This window comes from Falco biarmicus, chromosome 2 (genome assembly GCF_023638135.1).
Source record: "Falco biarmicus isolate bFalBia1 chromosome 2, bFalBia1.pri, whole genome shotgun sequence".
In the NCBI taxonomy this organism is placed as follows: Eukaryota; Metazoa; Chordata; class Aves; order Falconiformes; family Falconidae; genus Falco; species Falco biarmicus.
The window spans coordinates 84,134,870-84,159,067 of NC_079289.1; the positions used below are offsets into that span (position 1 = coordinate 84,134,870).

General features: G+C 39.2%; 1 protein-coding gene across 2 annotated transcripts in view; it reads right to left on the reverse strand.

Moving 5' to 3' along the window:
• Positions 1-809: 809 nt before the first annotated feature.
• PRRG1 (proline rich and Gla domain 1) overlaps positions 810-24,198 on the reverse strand; it is a 35,108-nt gene continuing 11,719 nt past the window's right edge. The window contains exons 2-5 of one of the 2 annotated variants that reach the window (XM_056328749.1): positions 17,410-17,459; positions 12,551-12,711; positions 4,884-4,945; positions 4,482-4,672 (exon numbers count right to left, since the gene is read on the reverse strand). In XM_056328749.1, coding sequence (XP_056184724.1) covers positions 4,630-4,672; positions 4,884-4,945; positions 12,551-12,711; positions 17,410-17,419 — 276 coding nt within the window. In that variant the 5' untranslated portion in view covers positions 17,420-17,459 and the 3' untranslated portion in view covers positions 4,482-4,629. Of the gene's footprint in view, positions 4,673-4,883; positions 4,946-12,550; positions 12,712-17,409; positions 17,460-24,198 lie in introns of both variants that reach the window. The other variant, XM_056328748.1, reaches the window with a different exon arrangement.

Genomic DNA, 24,198 nt, shown 5'->3' on the forward strand with positions numbered 1-24,198 from the left:
TGGTCTAAGCTACATAAATAAAAGCTTACCAAGGGGAGCAAGGTGCTACCTTGTGCACATGATGGCTTGGAAAGTCACACACACACATTTTTACTTCAAGCGGCTCTTCTTACAGTTTTGTTATGACCAGCACAAAACCATACTTGTGTTCATGAAACTCTATGACATGTACCTCCTGTTGGGCTTCACCAACGTCTCCAAAAGACTCTGGCCATGCAGTAAGCTAGGGAAAAATAGGGACACATCCTTTTTACCAGCAGCTGAGCGAGAAAGAACGACACAACATTTGTCTTGACTGGTATGCAGATCTTTAGTTTCCAGCAGGGATCATTATGCTGCAAGGTTGGTGGTTGTTTTTTTCTTTTTTTTTTTCTTCATTCGCTATTAGTATGTCATTTCCAGAGCTCATGCAAAAGTCTGCAATCGCTTTCTTTCAAATGGCTGTAGCCAAATTTGAAATTAAGTCCTCTGACTAAAACACTTCTTTATTACAGTATACCGTTTCAATCTGCTGTAACAGAGAATAATTACTGCTTCCCCTCTGCCTGCAACTGTTGTTTAGCTATGGCTACAACAAATGATTTTTAAGAAATGAAAAATCAATAAATTCACAAATCTGATTAACATTGAGGGTGAAATTTGTAAGAATATCGTCTACCTGCCAACAAAATTGTATTTAAAGTTATCAAAACAACTGATTCATTGCAACTGATTAAGTACAATAACAATGGAAATTAAAAGACCACCACTTAAATACACAGTTAATTCTCACTGTAGTTGTGTAGAATTGATATTTTGAAACATTAGAGGCATCTTAAAAAAATTTATTTAGCATATTGAAAAACAAATGTTACAAAAATTTTTCTATAAACATAGGCAAAAATGTTTAAATAGGATAATGTAATGTAAACCAAACCCATTTAAAATATGCAATACTGTAATCAGAGGTTACATCCAGTGAAGTCAGAACAACCTTCACTAAAGCTAAATAACATCTAAGCAAATAATTAATTTCCATAATTTCTTGAAACAGCGACATATATTTAAATTAGTTGTAGTAGATAAATCATCTCAGTCCTGATCCAAGATTAAATTCAATGTTACATTCAAAAGTGGGAAAGGCAGTATCTTGACTATTCATGTCACCAGTCAAGACAGTACTGCATTAAAACTTGCAAAACTTTTACAGGTACAACTATAAATTTATATTTATTGCATGACAATGCAATTACAGGATTGGTAAAACTATTAAGTGACCTGGAAAAAAAAAGCTGTATAAAAATCCAGTACAGATGAAATTTCATTTTTCAATCAGGTTAGAAAAGCCAGACACAAGACTTAAGATATCTTTCTGCATTTCACAAAACAGAACAAAATAATTTGTAATTTGACATTATTCCGACATGGAGAAAGCATTTCATGTCTTAGAGGTAATACATTCGGGTGACTGTCACACTCAAGTTTAGTTTCATTATGACATTTATTCACCAAGATGTAAGATTAGAGCCTACAATGGCTTTCATGCCCATGTACATGGAAAAGGCATAGCCCAATAAATTCAACTCATAGATAATTTTAGATATTTGGTTTTTTGGAAAAACAAGCATCACGTTTGCATTGCACATAGAAGTTTCTACAGGATACAGCAACACAGTCAACTCAGGAGGCAGAAACATAAAGCTATTAAAAGTGGTAGTGAAATAAAGAGTAATTAAAAAAAAACCCAAACAAAAAAAAACCCACAAAAAACAAAAAGAAAAAAAAAAAGCCAGCTCATGTCTAAACTACACTGCCCATGTTCATGGGATGATGGCAGCTGCTGAATGACCTACTGTGAAATGGGTGATCTCCATGCATTTTGTACAGTAAAGTCTTATATCCAAACAAGGAAAATTACTGCTAAAACTACTAGCTGTGCTAGCAGGCACAGAGATGCCAATATGGCATGGATGTTGAAATACCATCTCTTTTTGAGTTGGTTCCTGCAGGTTGAGGTGAGGCACTTTGTTTTGGTAACGTCTGCCTAAAGCAGTATATTAACTGCTGCTCAGTATAAAAGGAGCTTTAACTTCTACAAGTGGCAATTCATGACACACAAGAGCCAAAACCACTTCAAAGAAAAGGCCAGACAGTCCTAAAACAAGAACCAGGCAAGTCCTACTACAAATGTCCGAACATATTGTACTTATCTGCCCAATATCTATTATATTTAATAAATAAGAGTTATCTTTTTGACAACAATTTGGCCTGGAGTTCATAGACGAACTCTTAATACAACTTGCCTTGGCAACTGAAAATCCCCAGTAAACAACTCGGGCAACCTACTCTCATCAAAAGTAAGTACGTGAAATGAATTATAAAAGCCTTAATTTGTCAATACATTGTATCAAATTCTTAGAGTGTGCATATACACACCCATCTATGACCACAGATTTATTTTCAGCAGCTTTCTGTAAAATTCCTTATGGAAAAGACAAGCCAAGCCCCCACAAGACAGTAGACACCAGCACACATCTCAGACATTAAGAGTAATTTCAAACGGATGGCACTGGCATTTCATTTGGGGTCTTCGGAACAAGATGCAGTTTGGGTTTCTGTTGTAAGAAAGCCGACATATCACAGCAGTCCTTCAGGGCTAAATACATTGCAGTTGGTGCGAACCGATTAGTAGAACACAGAACAATACCACCACACTACCTTGGCATGGGAACAAAAAAAACCTCAAATGAATATTCCGAAGCTGAACCAAGCAATAAAACTTTTAAATCAAGCTGGGAAAAAAGTACTGCTACACTACAGCTTGCACCACCTTAACTATCATCAGTGTCTAAACCAGGTGGTTGAAATTCTGTACAAGCCTCTATTCCAACTTGCTTCAAGTCTGACAGAAATCCACACCTCTTCAGCCTCAAAAAGTCACTTCAGACTAATGGTTGGATTATTTCTGCATCATGTTCTTGGAAATACAACACGGTGGGTCCTCACGGTTCTGCCATACATCAGGTGGGCCCCACAGCTCACAGCTGGAGAGAGCAGAGACAGGCTGGCCACACACCTTCTGCAGCCAGCCTGGACTAACATGCTTCCCAGCACCTCTTACTCTGACGAGCACCTGTAACCTAAGAGCTGGGGGAAAAAAAAAAAAAAAAAAGAAAAAGACTTGTGTACGCTGAAAATGGAGTGCACTTTAAAGAATTCATGTCATGGATAAAAGCACCACACTGGTCTTAGAAATAATGAAAAATGTAAGTAGTTTTATTTCATCATAACATATTGTTAACTTTTGCAACAGAAGCACCTTGTTGGAATGGATAAGCAATAAATATATTTGCTGTTGAAAAAAGGTATAATCTATGTTCTCTGCAAAGGATTTCCATGGCCACCATACAAGGTGCACACATGGTACACGTAAGTATGCAAGAGACAAAAGAATATCAGGACTTGGGGAAGGCGCTTTTATTTCATAGTTGGGGAAAAAAAAGTCACACACACTGAATGCTTTCCCTTTTTCTCCCTTTTAAAATGGAAAGTAATAACTTTGGGTTTAATATGTTTATGGATAATACCCTGGTCCCAGTGAAGACTATGGTAGGAAGACTATGATCAGGATTTTATCCACTCTTGAGTACTTCAGTATTTCATTATGTACTGTTGCATTAACTTTAGAGCTTGAAAGTTCATATATGCACACTTCTCACCTCTAGAATGCACAAGTGAAAACGGAGAGGAAAGGCAGAACAGAAAAGAAGTGCACTATTAAATTAACTAATCAGTATCTTGAATTGTTAGCTTCTAAACATTACAGAATTTTGAGTTGTAACAGCAAAAGCTTTAGAATACACCTCTTCTGCTAGGACTCTGAAAATTATTGCTATTATGCCAGCATACTCTTAACGAGATACTGGTTTGAACACAAAGGCATACCGCTCTCAGCCTTCCAAGGGCCCAGCACAGGGTGCAGCATGTAGCAAAAATCCAAGTGAGAAAAAGGAACCAATCAGACAAGAGGCAATACTGCAAAATCAGTCCCCTTTAGTGTAAATAACTAAAATGTTGCTTAAGGATTCCCTATCAGGCAATTCTGATGGTCAGCAGTAAGAAAGGGGAGGGGGATTCCATGAATCTTGTGGGGAATGTGGACAATGTTTGCAATAAAATAAGTAACATCCCTCAAAGCAGAGGTACTTTTGAGAAGTGCGACAGAGCACCACCTTTGTATCTGCACTACACTCCCAATACAGATTTCTTATCTTTTAAGACCTGCCGCAGGGGGAAAAATCCCAAACCCAAAGAAAAGTGAATCTAAAACAAAAGTGAAGTTTGTTATACAAGTCCTTTAAATTACAGAAATGCATAATAAGCCAAGATAAAGTGCTACAAAATGATTAGTGATTTTTAAAACGTCCATAGCATTCTTCTTGCTTTACTTAGTACTGGTGACAACAGGAGATAGTGCAATTGCAGTGACTGAACTGGAATTCACAATGTCTTCGTATTGTGGGGGTGGATCTAAATGTTGTTCGGTTTCACTTCTCATGCTGATTTCACCAGTGGCTTCCTCGTATGAAGGAGGAGGATCACAGTTTGAGAGCCTTGTGGATATTGAGTCTGACCGCCCATCCGTATAGCTCAGACCTCCTGGAGAGAGCCCACTGACTTCATACATTTCCTCCTGTGGGGAATGAACAATGCTGAGAGGCGGTGGAAGAGGACCTCTGCCATCAGTCACAGCACCATCACCCATTGCTTCGTGGGCTCCCCTATGCACGTACACCGACTGTCTACGCATTTTCTTTTTAAACAGGCATCTCCATATGACAAAAATGACAATGAGGATAACAAAAAGGCCAATGATTAATGGAAATGCAAGGTAAAATGAATACCAGGTATGTCCTGTGTTACTTTCTCCCTGAAGTCCATTTTTGTAGACTTTCCAGAACTCCTTCTAGAAGAGCAAGACAGGATAAGTCAGAAACTATAGGGCAGTTAAAAAAAAACAATAATCACTGTAATCAAGTTGTTTTAAATGCATGAGGAAAAAAAAAGGCATTTCAAATACTGATGATTAAAATAAGAACTGATATGGATAAACACGCACAATAAACTTCCAAATTTTCTTCTGATGTGATTAGTGACACAAAATGTTATTTTGTTTTTTAAAACGAACTCCTCGCTGCTTTTAAGATTATGTGTCTGCACTTAGTATTTATAAATGTGCAGCACAGACAGGACTAGGTAAACAACAACAATAATAATAATTAATAATAACAATAGTAGTAATAATAAGAAACTAATCAGCATGCACATCAGCCATCTGGTCAATCAAAAATTTTCAGCACCACTCAAGGTAAAAGTTAGGGTTTTCTTTGTTTGTTTTAAAATTGTAATACTGTACTAATATAATTTGACAGGGAAATACTGTTTTGGAATGACAAGACCATTTTGGCAAAGCACAACTATGTTGTACTGTCACTCATAATTTAGACTTATCCCTCCCCCTGTCTCATAAAGCAATTGTGAGCTTATTTTGAGTTGATTCACATTCCCTGTTCATAGTTTAAAATAGCTCCAGCACTATGAGAATATTACACAGCTTATTGTATTCTAGAAATTTTGACAACACAGCTACAGATAAATGGAACAGAAAGTGAAAACATGAATAAGCGAAAACAAAGATGAAGGAGGACACCAATACTTGAAAAGTACTCTTTGCTATACTAATATGCACAATTAGGAGCACAAAGATCACGTTGCCATCCAATTTTCTCTGCAGTGAATGCTATAAAAAACCCCCAAAAAGTAGAAATAAAAGCATACCCTGCCTCAAAAAAGTTGTCCTCCTCACTTACAAGATCTCTTCTACTAAGAAACACTTCCATTGTGGTTTATAGTCATGTATAATTTCTGAAAAAAATATATTTACAAATACCCAAGCAAATTCATGCCAGAAACACTGAATCCTTTAGTTTTCTTTAAAAATGCGGAGACTTGACCCATTTATACTCATGCCAGCATCGACTTCAAATGACAGCACACGTCTCACATGCAAGTATTATAAATATATATAGTCACCAGATAAAACTGGTATTGTCATTGCTCAGTTATTAGTAAATGATGCATTCAGTTTGCCGACTGACTGTGCACAGACAAATCAGATCCATCAGTTTTTTTAGTTCAGGACTGCTGCCACATGATCGACATTAGACAGATAATGCCACCAAACTATCTCAGAGGCAGCCCGAGTCCAGAAGCAGCATGGCCCCTCTACTGTGGAGGCGAAGCTTGCCCTGTGCAAAGCCAGGGACAGAACACATGCTCACAGTGCTTCTCAATTAGAATTTATTACGGTTAAGAGCAATACTATATGCATGAAACAACTGCCTATTCTGTAGATTTTCTTTTACAGAAGATAAATTCAGTTGTTCTTGCATCTATACTCAAGTACCTATAGGCAGCTGGAAAAAAAAAAAAAAAGGAAAAAAAGAAAAAAGTTAATTCCTACAGCAATCCAGGATCAGACATCTTTCCTAAATTCCAAGGCTTGACATCACAAGCCGTTCATCACAGTGCCCCTCTTTGATGTAAGCCCAGGTACAAATCATCTAAGCTAGTTAGGTAGCAATGATATCAAACAAAATAAGCAAGTCTTGGAAAATGGATTAATGTCTCTAAATACTTCTCTACAAGGGCCTTCCTTGATGCAACGTTCCACAGTGAACCCCAGATCAGCTGTGCCAACTTCAGAAAAATGTATTTGAGGAGGGAAACTAACATTAAAAAATGACAGCTGTACAACTATGGACTTTTGGGATCTCTGTGTAATAAAAACCAACAGAACCGAACTCCTCGCCTCTCCCCACTAGATCACCAGGCAGTTAAGAAGATCTGTTACCTATTACCCTTCCATCTGGTTTGAATACAACTAACTAGATTCTTTAGCAGTATAAATAATAAATATATTATCAACTGAAAACGCAGAAAAGATTCATTAGGGTAATTAAATGTTACTGTCTGTACTTGAACCAAACTTCCCACTTCATTGTTCTACTGCCTCAACACAGCAAAGGAATAAAATGGTACAATGTTTCTGAGGCCAAAGTTGCATAGATTTACTGAAAGTCATCGAAAGTACTATGCAAGGATATGTCATTTTAAAGACTCTGTGGAGGAGGAGGGAAGTTTTCATAAAAAAGAAGGAATCACACTTTTTCCCAAGCAATTTATTTTGTGTTGTAGGCTGCAGAAGAAATGCACCTTCTCCACTGTTTAGTATTGTTCCCATGTTACTTCTAGTTCAGCTCTATTTGCTGGAGAAGATGTCTCTATGCCTTCTTCAGAAAGCTGACATACCAGCATCTCTCTTTGTCACTCTGTAACATGGTAAATCAGCAGAAAAGCTGTTTTCCCAGAGTGGCAGGCAATTAGTTCAGAATCGGGTATGTGGCTGTGGGGGATGTTCAAGTTGATGTTGTGACCAGACAGGAGCATAAAGAGCTTAAGGTAAGAGTTTGAACTGCCTTAAGGATGAAAGCTGTTTACTGTCCACTTTCATTTACATGCAAGGCACAGAAAATTCCAAGACAGTTCAGACATAACCCCCATCAACAATTACAGAGCTTCAGGTCTAAGGCTATCTTACAGAGACAGAGGAATAAAGTTCTGTTCACAGGTGAAAAACACTAAGAAAGAAACACTTGTTTAGTCATAAAAAAAAAAAAAGTAAATCTTTCTTTAAATTTTCCTCTTTGGGAAAAAAACCCAACAATCCAAAAAACTATTCCCACAAAACCCCACCAACGAAAAACTTATTAGCATACTAGACCCCAGGTTTCCAGCTTGCAGTTTTGCAAGCCGAATGTCAAACAGAAGCACAAAGATTGCTAGTTCATACTGATGGAACTGCAGGAAACTAATACTTTGGGTTTGAGTTGCGCAGCTGCCAAGCAGCTCCCTCTCTGCTCACTCATGCCAAAGCTATGCTGCACTGTTAAGCGAAGGCACAGGACGAGGACAAGCCACTTGGTCAAAGTCAAATCATGCCCAGCAAATCCACAAAGGACTTGGATAAATTTGCAGAGTGTGAGGATTTGTACGAACTCCTATGAAAATAAGCCAAGCGGGGAAAATACTGACAGTCTAGGAAGTTGCTGTAGAACTCATACAGAAGGTTAAAGAATAATTTAAAAGTTGAAAAACTCACAGCACAAATATCCCTTCCACAGTTGCTGGTCTCTTAGACCAACAACAAAAAGGACTTACTTTCTACTTCATAAATCACAAGTTAATTATTTCATCAAGAGGACACTCCAGTAATCATTTATGCTCAAGCACTGTACAGCTGGGAATACCAGGCATATATGCCTTAAAAGGCTGAAAAACGAAGTTAAACAGGCCACAGAATCAGACAACCGCAATGGAAAAGACTTAGAAAACATCTAACATATTCCCGACGAGAAGTACTTTTCTGAACGCCCCTTACTACTTTGGCAAATCCAGTCTGAAATAATCAAAAGGAATTCTCAAGGGCATCCCACACAAAGACAGTTATGGCCAATTTGCCAGAATTTCGTTTCCCTTTTATTTCTAATACTTCTCAGAACAGAGTCAGCATCAGTCAACTGAATCTGAATGCTGAATCAAATAAGGGATCCAGATGAAAGTTAAGAGCCTCGCACCCTGCTGAGGATTTCAGCTGAGGCCTTTACTACATTTGGCAGTATCATCAGCCTCAAATGATTCTTGGTTAATTATCCAACTTGTTTTAAAGGTGGACTAATAATATGCCAGTCAGGAGACTGCTTGGCATTCAGTAGGCAGAGGATGCGAACAAAGCAATAATGGGAAGTGAGGATACCTGCTACACTGTTCTCTTCTGGTTTGCCCTCAATTTCAGGTGGCAGGAAGATTCAACTCTTCTGTGTATTTATCCAGCATCCATAATTACACACGGACTGATGCTAGAAGGTTTACTTGTTCACATCACCTTAGATCTGCTGCTGACAAGATTTGAGCTGCTTGCTAGAGCTTTGTAGTGTTTTGTTTATTTCGCTGGAATAAAGCTATATAGAGAACCTTGCAATTTCTGCAATACTTAAAATTTGTGGGAAATTTGAAATACAAATGAAGATCTGTGACTTCCAGCTTTTAAAATCTTCATGCAATGTAATTTTAAAAAAATGAGCTAATGGAAATACAATTAATACCAGCTTCAATCACACCCAGATACTTTGCACGGTTACCTTTGAACAAATCTTGTGAGTCTCCCAACAACCTTTGACAACTGATCAGTAACCACATACAGTGCTGCCTGCAGGCTACAGGTACTACAAATAAACAGCTTTACTAGATGAGACCTAGGGTTCATCTAATCTGTTACCTTCTCTCTGACAACAACCATTAGAGACTGCTGAAAGAAGAGTTCAAACATCAGCAGGCAGTGATACTCTCCCAGCTTCCATATATTTGTCTTCAAGAACTTCCGTCAGTCAAGCCGACCCCTTTTATTCAATGGATCCACACTGATTTATTTTCCGTCCATTTATATCATTGTTTTCCGAACCTACATAAGCTTTTAGGATTCAAGACATCCTGTGGCAAGGCAGTCCACACCTCTGTTATCTGTGGTGAGAAGAGATACATCTATCTGCTTTGAACCTGCACCTTCTAGTTTCCTTTGAGGCCCTCGGCTCTCCTGTCAAAAGGATGGCAAGTGACCGACTTCAGTTCAGTCTCCATGCTCCTCACACACATCACCACATATTCCCTGATTTAACTCTTTCCTGATCTACTGTTGTTACAGAAGTCTTCTCATGTCTTTGGTCAACTGTCACACTTCTCTGGTCCTTCCTCAGCTACTAATTTGCTTTTTAGGAGACAGGGTGATCCAAGCTGTACATGACACATTCAAGGTGCAGTGTGCAGCGACTTAATTATGTTCCCCATTTTGATCCCTGTTCCTTTCTTTGGATGCTTGGCATCAGTTTTTTATTTTGTTTTGTTTGTGTTTTACTGCTAAGCACTGAATTCAAGTCTTCATAGGTTCAAATTCAGCTCTTGTTCTGGAATTCAGTTCGGAGCCAATCATGTATATAATGAATCCTCCTTTTCGCCCCACATGCTTTACATTTGTCAACACTGAATTTCATATCCTATTTTATCCACAGAGTCCTGCAAATTCTTCCCTGCTGGCTCTAGCCTTATTAACATCATAGTATTAACTTTATCATTTTAAATAGGTTCAGAATTACTATAAAAATCCTCAAGCCCACACAGTATTAAAGGCATTCAATATTTCCGTGACAGCTACGTATGTGGACTTAACATATACAATGCTAACTTCCAAGAAAAATTCATGCATCAAAAATAACTTGAGGGAACTGCTTGATGTTATTTTAATATTAAGGATCTGTATGTTGCACACCTCCCTACAAGACCGCAGAAAAACAAAGAACCAAGTGGACAAGATAAAAAATACAAAGAGAAAAATTACGAAAAACAAAGTTAGCACGAGAAAAATAAGCTACAGACCCTATCTGAATTCCAGTCTATCTACTATGAAATCATTGCATCCTTGTTACTCTGAACACACTGTATCGTTACCCTATTCTGCTGCATCCATTTCCTTCCCCTGGGACACAGGAAGTTCATTCTTACTAAGTAGCTGTAAGGATGGGGGACAATGGACTAAACAAAGCCTAAGTAAATGAGGTCAGGCACAATGGCGCATCAGCAGAGCCTGGCACATTAGCAAGCTACCAACAACAGAATAAAGGAGCTCTGCAAAAAGGATACAGTAGGAGAAACAGATAAAAGGACCTTATTGGAAGCTCCTTATCCACCATGGCACAAAGGCTGTGACAAGAGTGGAAATGTAACTATTTCTATTTTACTATTTCCCAAATATCTCCACAAGGGAAATGCTACCTACCAAAACAGAAAAAGTTCCTAAATGGCGAAAAAGAAGCTGAAGTGAGAGGCACATATTTAGGCTGTGCTTTCTCTAACGACTTGAGCTTCTTATGCTACTGAAGCAAAAGTGATACTGTGTTATGATTTTACACAAGTTGTGTAATTGTACGCACTAACTTAATTATACAATGAGCTGTCATTAGAAATGGCCACACCAAGCTGGGTTTGGGAAGTAGAAAACATGTGTGTGCATGTACTTTAAAGCTTCAGAAAGAAGCAGCTTTAAAGAGACGCTGCATGTTCTACTACATTTTAATAAATCAGAAAGTTCTCATTCCAGCCTTACCCATCTCTCCAGGTATGACCTCCAACAAAAAGATGCCAAGAACTTACAAAGCTCAGTATGCCTTTACACAGCTCTGTTTTTTGATGTAGAACAGTCACTGAAGAGTGGAATGTGTGACCCGTGTAAATTCTGGAAGAAAATGCAAGGCTCCCTGTGCCACTTTGTCCATTAAAGTACAATTTCCCTGTGCAAAACCCCACAAGGGATAGAAGTTTTAAGTTACGTTTTCTGACTCACATTTTTCACTTTAGATTTATCCTCAAATTCAGTCCTAATTTAATCCATGTCTGTCTTGAACTAAGGAAAAAAATATTCTTGATTGTATTGCATTAAAAAGTCAGAGGTCACCATCAAAAACCTGTGTGCTGTTTTTATTTGTTGGGAAGCAGTATAAGGTATATGTGGGTCATGATGGGCAGACCCATTAGCCCACAAACTTCTTTTAATTAGAGAAGCCAAAAGACTTATGCAAGAATTCTGTGTGGGCAGTATCTACTTACTTCCCGCTAAATTAATGTATCACTGCCCTTGCATAACACACGGTAACACTGAAATTATTGCTCTTTCCATGTTTTAGATCATTGTTACTTAAATACTACTCTCTGGGGGCTCCTGGATTTTAGCTTGAAGGTGGGCACTAGTCTTTCCTTATTTGTAGAATATTAATAGTCTGGGCACTGAACACTTTGGCCAGCTACATTAGCACCTGGATTCAAAGGTGAATTTTAAATGGAAAGCTTTTCCAGTTGCTCACTCATTCCACGTGAACATACTCAATAAACATGTTATTCCTGCAGGAATGAGAGAAGGGAAGACTTGTGCCCTCTGCTTCTATATATTCCCCATAACACTCCCAATCCCATCATTTCTTCTAAGCGGGACAACTTCATTTATGACATCCAGGTCAGACTTAAGTGTGTGATGATAGGAGAACCAGTACATACGCTATTTGAGTAAACAGTGCTGACAAACAGATGACAGTTTTGCCCTCCTTTTTCAAGTAGGGGTATTAATTCATTTCCTTTTCTTCCCAGCTGCCAATTTTCACAACACTTATAAGCATGACTATGTTTGGGACTTCTACGCTGTTCAAATTCAGTTTAATTGCAATGCAGGATTCAAGTGTTATTGCTGTGCAGTCTATCCATCTCCACTGTACACTTTATTTGCTTAAAGAAACAGGCCAAAAAGAAAAACAAATCTAATGCAATGCTGGAAAACATACAAGCTTTCAGCACACCCCAAAAGTTAGTATCAATACACCCCACCCATCTTTGCATACACACCAAAACATACCGTTTTTTCCTCATTTTCAAATGCTTCTCTTGCTTCTTCATAGCTACAGATTTCTTCTCTGCATTCATGTTCTATGTCACCTTGCTTTAATTCTTCCAGAAATGTGTTGGCTCTTGGATATCTTTTTAACACAGAATTGGCTTTGTCCTCTGTTAAGAACACTGAATGAAAGGAGACAACAAAGGTCACTTCTGAAGTACATAACCAAAACCTCATGCTAACATTGCTAAAAGAAAATGCACTTTTGAGAAATTAAGAGCTTTTCCAAAGCCTTCCTCTTTATTTAATACGATAAAAGGCCCTTCTTAGTTTTGTTCACATTTATAAGTAGTTAGGCCTCCAATTTTGGTACTTATTGCTATAATGTCATCAATTCAGCAACACAGTCATGCATGCTTAAAAAAGATTGAAGCCAGTTCTAAGAAAAGTGCTCAGAAGAGACAGGCACATGCTCAGCTCAAGCCACTTCTTAAACTAAGATGACAAAGAAAAAATAAATCCTGCTTGTGAACATCCAAACAGATATTTGCAACTGCCTGAAGTCATCACAGCCAGAACACTCTGAAGTTTTTACATAAATATTTATGAGTATTACCCAGAACAGCTGCATTTATTAAAGTTCTAAGTTTTCTTAAGCAACTCTGAAGCAGATTTGCTCCCTTCACTCCAGAAATCTCAACTAGGAAACAGTGACCCTTTTGGGGGTGTGGGGGGAAGTAGCCTCTTTTTATTGTCTTGAAACATATACAAAACCTCACCTTATTTGATGAATCAAACAAAATGACCCCAAAAGGCAATGAATGTTCTGACACAGGTATTCTTTATTTGCTTTTCTTAGTTTTCTGTTAAAAAAAAACTCTTTCCTTCTGATGTTCCAGCTTTCCCTCAAACTCCCTGATCCACTGATTTTTATAGTAATATTGCAGCAAATGGAACACTCCAAAATCCAGCGGACTGAATTACTGGAGAGGTACGTCTGCAGTGAATGATGCAGAAATTCTCCAGGTATTTCAGGTGAGGAAACAAGAAACAAGTCAATGCAACAGTGCTCTTGGGTTCTCACTACCAGCAAGGGGTGGTGGTGTAATTACTATGCCCTGCATTTGTTCATTTACAGCTAGTCTGGGACCACTGATGCTCTGAAGACACTCACTGTCTGCTGAAGGACAGAGACTAATCAGTTTAAGCAGTGACTTATCTGTAATTTTATATGAATCCGTTTGCTGCGGTTTTTTTTCCTTAATCATCTGGTTTTTAATTTGGAAATTTGAAAATTTTCAAAAAGGATGGCAGGAAGTCTAAAAAGATGATCACTTTTCTTTTGCTTTAGATAGATGTGGTGGCATCTTTCAGCAATGACGCTACTACCATAATTCAGCTGATCTACTTCATTTTGTTTAGTCTCTGTGGTATACTTTGTTATAAATCATTAGATAGTCGTCTTCCTTTTGCAAAGGATTAAATGAAGATTTGAAGATTAAGCTCCAAAACACCAGTCACGCCTATACCTGCAGCTGAATACATATGGTATGTACAAGCACCACACAAATTACACTATTCATGATGTTGCCAGAGGTTCAGTGCATACAACTCTACAACGGCACCTATCACAGTTTTGGTCTTCTACAGCACCACAGGTGAACACATGGGCACCTCCTACAGCGCAAATTCACTGACTAAATAACATAAACGTTAATATTCAAAAATTCTCTTCAGACAGGAAAGAACAAAAGGACGGCTTTTTTTCCATTTCTTACACAGTTCTCCTGACTTCCCCCAAGGCCTGAACAACTTGGTTTCTTTCAACACGCCTCAGTGATCACCTAAACATGATGAGCTGCAGGACTTGTCCACATCAGGAAGCCAGCATGCAGCCATGCATGGAGATAATACTGCCAGTGCTCTACCTACTTCACCAACTGCTGCGGCCGTTCCTGAAGTGGAACAAGCTACAGCCCAGGCTCTCTTAAGAGTGCCCATACGTGGAAGTCACCGAAGAGTAGCTAATGCACTATAAATCAAGTTTCCTTTCCTTCAGCAGATAAAACCTAGGGAATTTCATTTCACAGCCGGAATCCATCCCTGAGAAGAGCAACGAGAGAAACTATGACAGCTTTGTACTGATGCAGAGCGGAAAGAAATAAAGAGGAAAATGCAGGTAGCTGAAAATACCCTCATTTAAAGCTTTTGGCTCTCAGAAACAACATAGAAATCTTTGTTTCTGGATGCACTTTCCAATTCACCAAAGAAGCAAACTGAGAATGAAGGTTTAAAAGCTGGTGTGTTATGAAATATTGCATTTGATACACATCAAGATGAGTTTCTAGGTAATTGTTTAGTTTTCCAAAAAGAGCTAAGCACACGTTTCTGCTTCAAAAAGCATTGACAAAGAACAGCAGAACGTTAAAATAATTCAATATTCAAGAATGGCTAATATATGAGACTATCTAAACCCCCCAATTTTTTTATATAGCAATTCATATTCAGAAAGTCTCTCTCTCTCCTCACGTAATACAATACAGAAAAATGTAGAGGCAAAAAAGCTGTTGAGGAAAATAAACCACACTCTATATTAATTCTGAATGTATCTGACAAACAATGATCTATGATTAGTCCAGGCCAGGAATGGCTTTTGACCCTGCAGGGCTTGAAAAAATGAAGTATATTAATTTGTTTGTTTTGATTTGACATTTTTAAAGCTCTGCACACCCCAAGTGAATTTAAATCCTATTGAGAAGCCAATAAAAAAGTAGCAAGGAAACATAAAAACATACACTGATCAAAGCAATCTTGATGGAGATACTGATTGAAATACAGTGATTTAATGAGAATCAGTCATTGCCTGATGAGTCCTATAAAGAGAGATAATGGAACCATACTGCAGAAAGCACTTTGACTTCTTAGTATTCCAAGACCATCATCATGTAGACATGCAGTTATAGTTGCATAGGAGTGTGTAAAAAAACCACTCTGTGTTGGATGCACACCTAGCCAAGCTACAGCGTGGCTGAATTTACTACAGCTGTTACTATGGAGCTGAAGATAATCAGGGAAGAATTGAATGTGGCAAGAATAAAGTAATGAAACAACATAAAACTTACTTTTTCACTTTGTGAAGAAAATTAACTAGCAAATACAAGATAAAGGAAAAAGCAGAATTATGATTTTGGCTTTGTGTAAGATAGACACAAACACATAATCTGAAGTCTCTTTGTCTTCCCCAGTTTTTGTAGAATACAGATGAAGATGTACAATTACCAAATTTAATGCATTTGAATACATGTTTATTTTTTGGACATGCTTGGGCTCTCTCTGTATGTAACTGTAACACTTGGCTTTTAGCAAGTTTTTATGCATCAGAAAGCTGCAAAGAAAATAATTCCAAAGTCTTAGTTTCACTTACTATTATTGAAGAGTAATATAGTCAGATCAATCTATTACACAACCTCTGGAAAATCTGTGTGCTATCATAATAGTGAACAGGTACTCTAGCAAGGTGAAATTTAATCAGAATCAGAAAGAGACAGGCAAGGTCACGAGAGAGTAAATATGTCTCAGCCTGCAAGCTGAAGCTGTCACAGGCGAAGCAAATAGGTTTCAGGGAGTAGCAGCGTGGGAGAAGTATCCTGAGACACAGCAGTATTGCTGAAGCAAAGCTCAGGGTATCCTGGACTCCAAAACCAGCTCTATTAAGACCATTGTTGAGGCTTCATTTTCCTGACACCTTACCAACACCCAAGTGGATGAAAACCATGACAACATACTAGAAATAAACATTTAATTTTAAATTCAAAGCTGCAGCTACTGATAAATTTGAAACTTTCTGTAGGTGATCATAACAAAAATATTTGGTTTGCATAGGGCAGAAGGGAGAAAAATTATTTGAGTGTTTACTTACAAAACAGAACGTGTCTTCTGCTCTGAGATATTGGAGTTACTGGGACAAGCTTAAGAACAGTTAAAAGTACTAAAGACTAGAAATTCTGCTCCGTGGTCTTTATTCTGCAGCTAGCTTTCAAAGGTCCACAAATGAGTCTGTGATTATTATTATGGTCTGCATATAATACCTCTGTCAGAACAGTAGTATGATTCCACTTCAGTTTAGTGTGGGCAAAGACCTGCATCTGTATTGGCCCTGGCTGAGCCCCACAGCAGCCCTCACGGTGCTGTGCTTGTGTTGGTAGCTATGAAGGTAGTGATAACACACCAGTGGTTTGGCTGCTGCTGAGCGGTGCCAGCACAGCGTCAGGCCTGGCTCTCCAGCATTCCCCGTGACTCACCAGTAGGCCAGGGGTGGCAAGATCTTGGGAGGCAACATAGCCAGGACAGCTGACCCAAAATGACCAAAGGGATATTCCATACCATATGATGTCTGCTTAGATATAAAAGCTAAGAGAAAAGAGGAGGAAGGCAGGGGGCATTTGTTATTTATTCATTTGTCTTCTGGAGCAACTGCTATGTGTACTGAAGCCCTGCTTCCCAGGAAGTGGCCATACATCACGAGCTGATGGGAAGCAGAGAATAACACCTTTTGTCTTCCTTTGTGTCCATGCATGGCCTTTGCTATTGCTTTATTAAACTGTCTTTATCTTGATGCACAAGTTTTTTCCACCTTATTTTCTCCCTGCTTGTCCTGCTGACAAAGGGAATGATAGAGTGGCTTGGCGGGCACCTGGCATCCAGCCAAGGTCAACCCGCCACAGCACCATATGTAACACCAAAACCAGTTCAATAGAAGAGGACATTTTTCATGCAAACAGACTGGGATTTTGAGCAGAAGACAGTTTTGAGGTGTGTTAATTCCCACTTCATAGGGAATAATAAAGAACGTACACTTATCACTAAGTTAACAAACTTACCACTATCCATGATGATTACTGTTGAGGCAGGGAACTTGCAAATACCAATTCTGTAAACAAAAAAAGAAATATTCTGTTGAGTTTTTGAATTATGATGAGCTCGGAAAAGCTTCTCTCGATTCCCAAATATTGTTACAAATACATCAGTGTTGGAAATTCTGTGATCAACATTAATCCCTCTTTCGAGTTGTACTACTACTGCATGCAGGCTAATTTCAGTAGTATAAGAATGCTATCCAAAAAGAGCTAACACTTGTGAAATGGTGAACGCTTTAACCTTTTTCAAAGCTTTCCATATTTAGAATACGCAAAAATGCTAATATATAGTAGAAGGTGTGTATCATTTTAAACAAATCCACAAGCTCTGTTTTACCTAATTGAATTTGAAAGGCATTACATTCTCCACTGTAATTATTTATACCTCATCTAAGACTTAAATTCACTCTGCAGAGATCGTCAAGTCAACTCATTATCTTTAGTATATGGATCAGAGTTTTTGAGATCAGAATGAACACATGCAAATTCATTGAGAGTCTGCTAGTGATTAAAACAGGATGCCTGCATAAAGTTCAAGGGCAGAACAAGACCTGTGATTTGGCAAAAGAACTTGCAATAGATGAGAGGATCCCAACCTGTCCTACAAGAATTTACATGTACTTTATACCTCATCTTGGAAACAGAATAGACAAGAGATGCTCCCAGTCAAGAAAGTGCCTGAAGCTCATTGCACCAACCAGGGAGAGAGCCAACAAGAACTGCATTTGAAAGCAGCAACAGTAGTTTGAGGGACTGTTTTCAGTTTCTTGGAGTCTTTGATAGTATGGGAAAAGTTAAGGAAACAAAAGCTTTCAGCAAAGTTTAAGAAAGGTACAGCTGTTTACCCAAGTTGGTAGAACACCATGAGGTTAAGGGGTTTTATACTAATAAATTACCTACTCCTAAAGGTTAGCATTATTTCTACTTGTTTAGTTCTACTTCAGAGGCCAGGTTACACATCAAGGTATCGTACCATACTACTGTCCTCCCTTCCCCCTCCATAAACCCAATACCTCACCAAACCTCTCTGTAAAAAAGCACAATGCACAATGGTTGGGCATAGCTGCTGTAACAAAGTGGGAAAGTTAACTCTTCCGGCCTGGCCCACCCAACACTGTAATTCATCATGCAAGAACAGACTGCAGTACTTGTAAGGACTGCTGCCAAAGTGAATGGAGCTCTATAAAGACATCCCAGTCTGCTAACAAAATTGTAGGGTGGGGACAACAAGACATGTGGGATGGAGACTAAACTGATTTTAAACCAAGTTCACCAAATTATCAAGAGCAGCCCTGAGGAGAAAGACATGGGAGTGTTGGTTGATGAGAAGCTCAACGTGGCCTGACAATGTGTGCCTGCGCTCCAGAAAGGCAACCGTACCCTGGGCTGCATCAAAAGAAGCACGGCCAGCAGGTCGAGGGAAGGGATTCTCCCCCTCTGCTCTCATGAGACCCCACCTGGAGTACTGCATTCAGCTGTGGAGCCCCCAACATCAGAAGGACATGGACCTGTTAGGATGACTCCAGAGGAGGGCCAGGAAGATGCTCAGAGGGCTGCAGCACCTCTCCTATGAAGACAGGCTGAGAGAGGTGGGGTTGTTCAGCCTGGAGAAGAGAGGGCTCCGGGGACACCTCACAGCAGCCTCCCAGTGCCTGAAGGGGCTACAGGACTTTTTACAAGGGCATGTAGTGATAGGACAAGGGGAGATGGCTTTGAACTGGAAGAGGGTTGATTTATATTAGCTGTAAGGAAGAGATTCTTCACTGTGAGGGTGGTGAGACAGGGGCACAGGCTGCCCAGAGCAGCTGTGGGTGCCCCATCCCTGGCAGCGCTCCAGGCCAGGCTGGATGGGGCTGTCAGCAACCTGGTCTGGTGGAAGGTGTCCCTGCCCACGGCAGGGGGGTTGGAACTGGATGAACTTTAAGGTCCCTTCCAACCCAAACCATTCTATGGTATCTCTGTAATGGCAAATAAATGTGAATAAACCAGCAGACATTAAAGCACCTTAAATGTCATCACCTTAGCGTTTAGCTTTTCATTACTAAGTATTGTAGGGTAATAGAAACAGAAGGTGTAAAATAATTATTCAGAATATATATAACCTCTTTTAACAGCCTGAATTTTTCCTAGCAGACTACACAAAGACAAAACTGCCTTTGCCACTTGCTGCTTGAATAAAATTAGTGTAATTTTCTGGGTAGTCACATTGTTAAAACCCAAATATTTGTGCTGAAGAAATTGCTAAGCTTTTAATAATTCAGTCTGCAATATTTTACCCTTTTAACAAATAATCTGGGATGTCAACCACAACTATAACAACAACAAAAGGAAAGCAGAACACATGCCCCCCCCCGAGTCACAACTACATGTCTCTGCCTACTGGGAAGTGTGGTGGAAACACAGGGACTAATGTGCCTGCTACATGATGTCTTCTACCAGAAACAGTGTGATACTGCCTAGGCATGCAGTGCTGCCTTGGCATCTGGCCCTGGCTGCTTGGTACAACATGATCTTTGGGAATGAACATCAGAATACTGACATACACAGCTTGGGAAATTGGGAAAAACACATGGTGGAGAAGAAAAAAAAAAACACACAGAAAGAAAAAAATTTACTTTCTTCAGTGGGAATTGAGATAAGTATATTATGAGCTGGTGACAAAATAAAGACCTACTGAATCAGCAAAACAGAAATTACATTTCTCTTTACCCTTCCTTCATTATAAAAGGAACAAGCATGCTCTTCTCCAGGAAACGTCAAATACAGCTTTCCAGTGGCTGTGGTGCAGAAACTTCCTTTCAACAATCTACATTAGATTCTTACAGCAATTACAAGTACTTAAGAGTTCTCTGGAACGAATTATGTCCATTTTCCTACAAACTCTCCTGCTGTCCCTCTCCGTATCTCCCCAAACTTCTTCATTTCCAAGCTCCCACAAAACATACCTAGCTTCCTGGCTATGACACCCAAATACCTACCAGGCAAGAGGTTGATTGATGACACAGACAATGGTTGCCCTACTACTACATGGACATTACACTCACAGAACAGACTCCCACTTGCAGAGGAACCACTTGGGTCTTTGCCCTCCACTTAATTGCCCCTTCCCCTAAAGGGAAGGAGCTTAACTGTATTTTAGTCCTCTACTCTCTAAGTCTTGGTTCAAATTGACTAAATAGTTCAGTGGTTGTTTGGAAGAAGGGATTGAACACAGACTAGTATATAAACCTTTTTTACCTTCATAAACCAGCTAAAAACTGAAGAGGGCTGGCAACACTACAGGGACATTTTGACTTGCTACTGACTCATGTATTCCTCTACGCAACTCTTTAATTTAGTTTCCTGGTTTTAAGTCTTCATGAACCTTACTGAAGACCAGGATAGTCCTGTGGTGTGAGCACAACATTTTTCATATATATACACAAATGCAAGAACAAAAAGACACCCATAGATAGTATCTTACTAGTAACACCAATGTTTATTGTTTCAGGAATCCCTCTTCAAACTATCTTCTGTATCTTACCCCTTCCACATCCTCCAAGAGGTCATACATCACCTTAGATTTGCTTGTGGAAAAAGGGGCAACATGGGGGACAGCATGGGTAACACTACAGCCAAACTAAGTGTCAAATTCTGAGTTCAATGGCAAGCTGATGTACCTGACCAACAACTGATCTTTTCTGACTGCCTACTTGGCGTTCAGTAAAATGGTAGAAAACCAAACAAAACTAAAACAATCAACCGCCCTCTTCTAGTAGAAAACATAATGACTCAATGAGCTCTAAAACATAAGAGGCAGAAAAGGAGATGTACCAACAAGGCCCATGCTACTTACCAGCAATGTGCTCAGCAGTACCAAAGGGCTGTAGCCCTTTTACTGAGGAGAAACAGTTTCAAAGAAAATTTAAGGAACTAATAATGAAGTAACAAATCAAGCTGTACCTTTCTTTCCACAACTAACCTAAATATTTTTTCCTCAGTCCTGAAAGCGCCCAGACCTTACGTGAACTATGTATAAGCACAAAGCATACAATACTTTTTATACACAACTCCAAAGCTGGTAATCATATTCTTAGCAGCGCAGGGTATCCCTTAAATTGGGAAAGTAATTTTACAGTATTAAAAGTTCTTGGCTCAAGACAGTATTTCTGCAAAACTTTGTTGCACTTGTTAAGATAACCATACTTGTTTGACAGGTACACCTATTCTGGGTACATTTCCTGACTACAAGTTTAATGCAAACTCCTGTGCAGCACATGCCATTAAAGGGCACACAAGTCCAAACTGCCTTTGCTATTCTCACTCACTGACTGTCATGTATTCTAGGGAGACAGAACATCAAGAACAAAGCAAGTCCTTAAGGGAAGGGATTACAAAGAGAAGGGAAAATAAGGATAGGGTAAAGCAGCAACAGTATTTTCCCTCACTCATGTTTTCTGTTGCTGCATTAACAGACACTTAAACACTGCAAGGCCTTCATGCTCTCCCCACAAATGGCCAGGGATGGTCATTACAGTACCCAGGCAGGGAAAAGGGAAATGCCTTTTTTTGTTCTGCAATACAACTCTAACAAGGGATACAGGTGTTTAATTTTAGCTTTGTAATCTGTACAATTAATGAGACCACCAGGATGCAATTTACCACAAAGAGCTACACAATTTTTTAATGTTATAAATATTCAGGTTATTCTGAAGCTTTTTATGAAAGCAGGTACCTTCAAGGGACACCAACTAAAACATCATTAGATGTTCAGTCTAAAAATAAACATTCCTTTCCTAGACTCTAGCCCCACACCAGGTGCAATGCAACAACTGAAACACTCCTGTGGGAGGTTTGTTTAGAAGAAAAATGAAAACATTAAATAATTACACAGGAACACAGATGATAGCTATCTGACTGCCGTTTATTCAAAACGTGTTATATGCCTACCTAAAAATTCCAGTCCCACCACATGCATCTTTCACATCCTTGAAAAAAAAAATTACAGAAGACTACAATTTTACTTATTATAACCTGTTTCAAATGACATTTATTCCCAGGAACAGTGCACAAAAGAATTTACATGAATTCTGAACAGGTAGTCCATAGTTTAAGGACATGGGAGAAGCCTGTATTTATTAAGTTTGGTTTCTTGCAACAGCAAGGTTGTCCAGGGAATTTGGGTGGGAATAAAGAGGGATGGAATACTTTCAAAACTACTCAACAAGGTCACAAAAGATTTGTCCTACCTAAGACTACACAGGACAAGGACAAGAGTTAAATAGAGAACTGAAAAAAACCCTCTGCTTCATAGAGGCTATCCAATCATAGCATTACGAAACATTATCATTAATTTTGCAACACTGACATGAAACCACAGACCATTTTACTAAGAGAAATCTGTACTTAGCAGGCTGCCATTACGTCTTAAAACCAATAAAATACAGAATTACTTACAGAGCTAGCACGCCGCGTACAATTCTCGAACACTGCCCTGTTCACAGAGAGAAGCTGGTTCCTCAGGACTGCAGCCAGACAAAACTTAAGCTGGCCGAGACTGAAGTCCAAGCTTCTGCCTCAATTTCATTACCCCTTCATTACTTAGCATTCTTTGTTGTTTTAGAACTGTGACACTATTTGAGCTGGTTATTCTCTGGTTACTTCCAGGCTCCCCTACTTCAAAGAGGGAGTTGCCATAAGCAATCTGTTCCTTCCCCTCCCCTTCAAAACTGAACAAGAACAATCTCCTGATACATGTTCTGGTGGTGAGTAGGCCATCTGGGAGGAGGAGTAATCATCTCCCTTTGGCAAGGGAGGATTTTGGTGGGTTTCATGGTTTTGAAGTGCACGGGGACCCTATGGGGCAGTTCCTGGGAGGCATAACTGAACACTTGTGTAACATCTGTATTGAAACCAGAATTACACAAATCCTCAAGACCATGGCCTTTCTGAGCAGCCTACACAGCAGCATTTCAGACACCTCTGACTTCTTGTAAGCTGCTGTTAAAAGGTATTGCTTTAGGTTAGACAGTATCGCTGTACTTTGGGAATTCAAATTTGGAATATTTCATTTGATAATCCATTAAGCATTGACATAACAGTAACCAATCCTTCTCCTCCTTTTTCATGTGGGAACAGTGAACAATTACATAAAGCCTTTCACAACAGGATGTGTTCTTATCCTGATTTTGTCTGGACACAAAACTAACGATACTGTATTACTTATCCATTCTACTTTCTGTGTTCCTGCTCCCCAATACCTGTTAACTAAATCTGACACTGAGATTTCGTCTTCTGTACTACCATAAGTCTTCCGCAAAAATCAATGACCAAGAAGAACAGAGAAAACCCACTAACGTTCTCCACTGAAGTAAAGACACTGTTTAGCAATTGTAGTGGTATCGCAGGAAGCATGGTGCCTTTGGCAGCTGTAAATCATTATCCATTTTTGTTGGCAGAATGTAGGTAGTCAGAAAGCATACACCATGCTCAAGACCAACCACAGCCTTTGCAAGCTGGTAAGTCAAACAAAAATGAAGAAATGAAAATAGGGAAAGAGCACAGTCACCATGTAAAGGATGTCAGAACAGTCTGGTGATTAGGGTTAGCAACTAGGTCACAAGAATAAGCATGTTAGAGAGGGGAGGAGAACTCAGATTAATAAAGTAGGAAAGGGCAAAAAAGTAACAGAAACAGAAAAACAGCTTCGTTATAGCTCTGGTGCTTGCCGACCTAATTACTGTTTAGTTGTCAGCTTCTAAATCAAACTTAAGT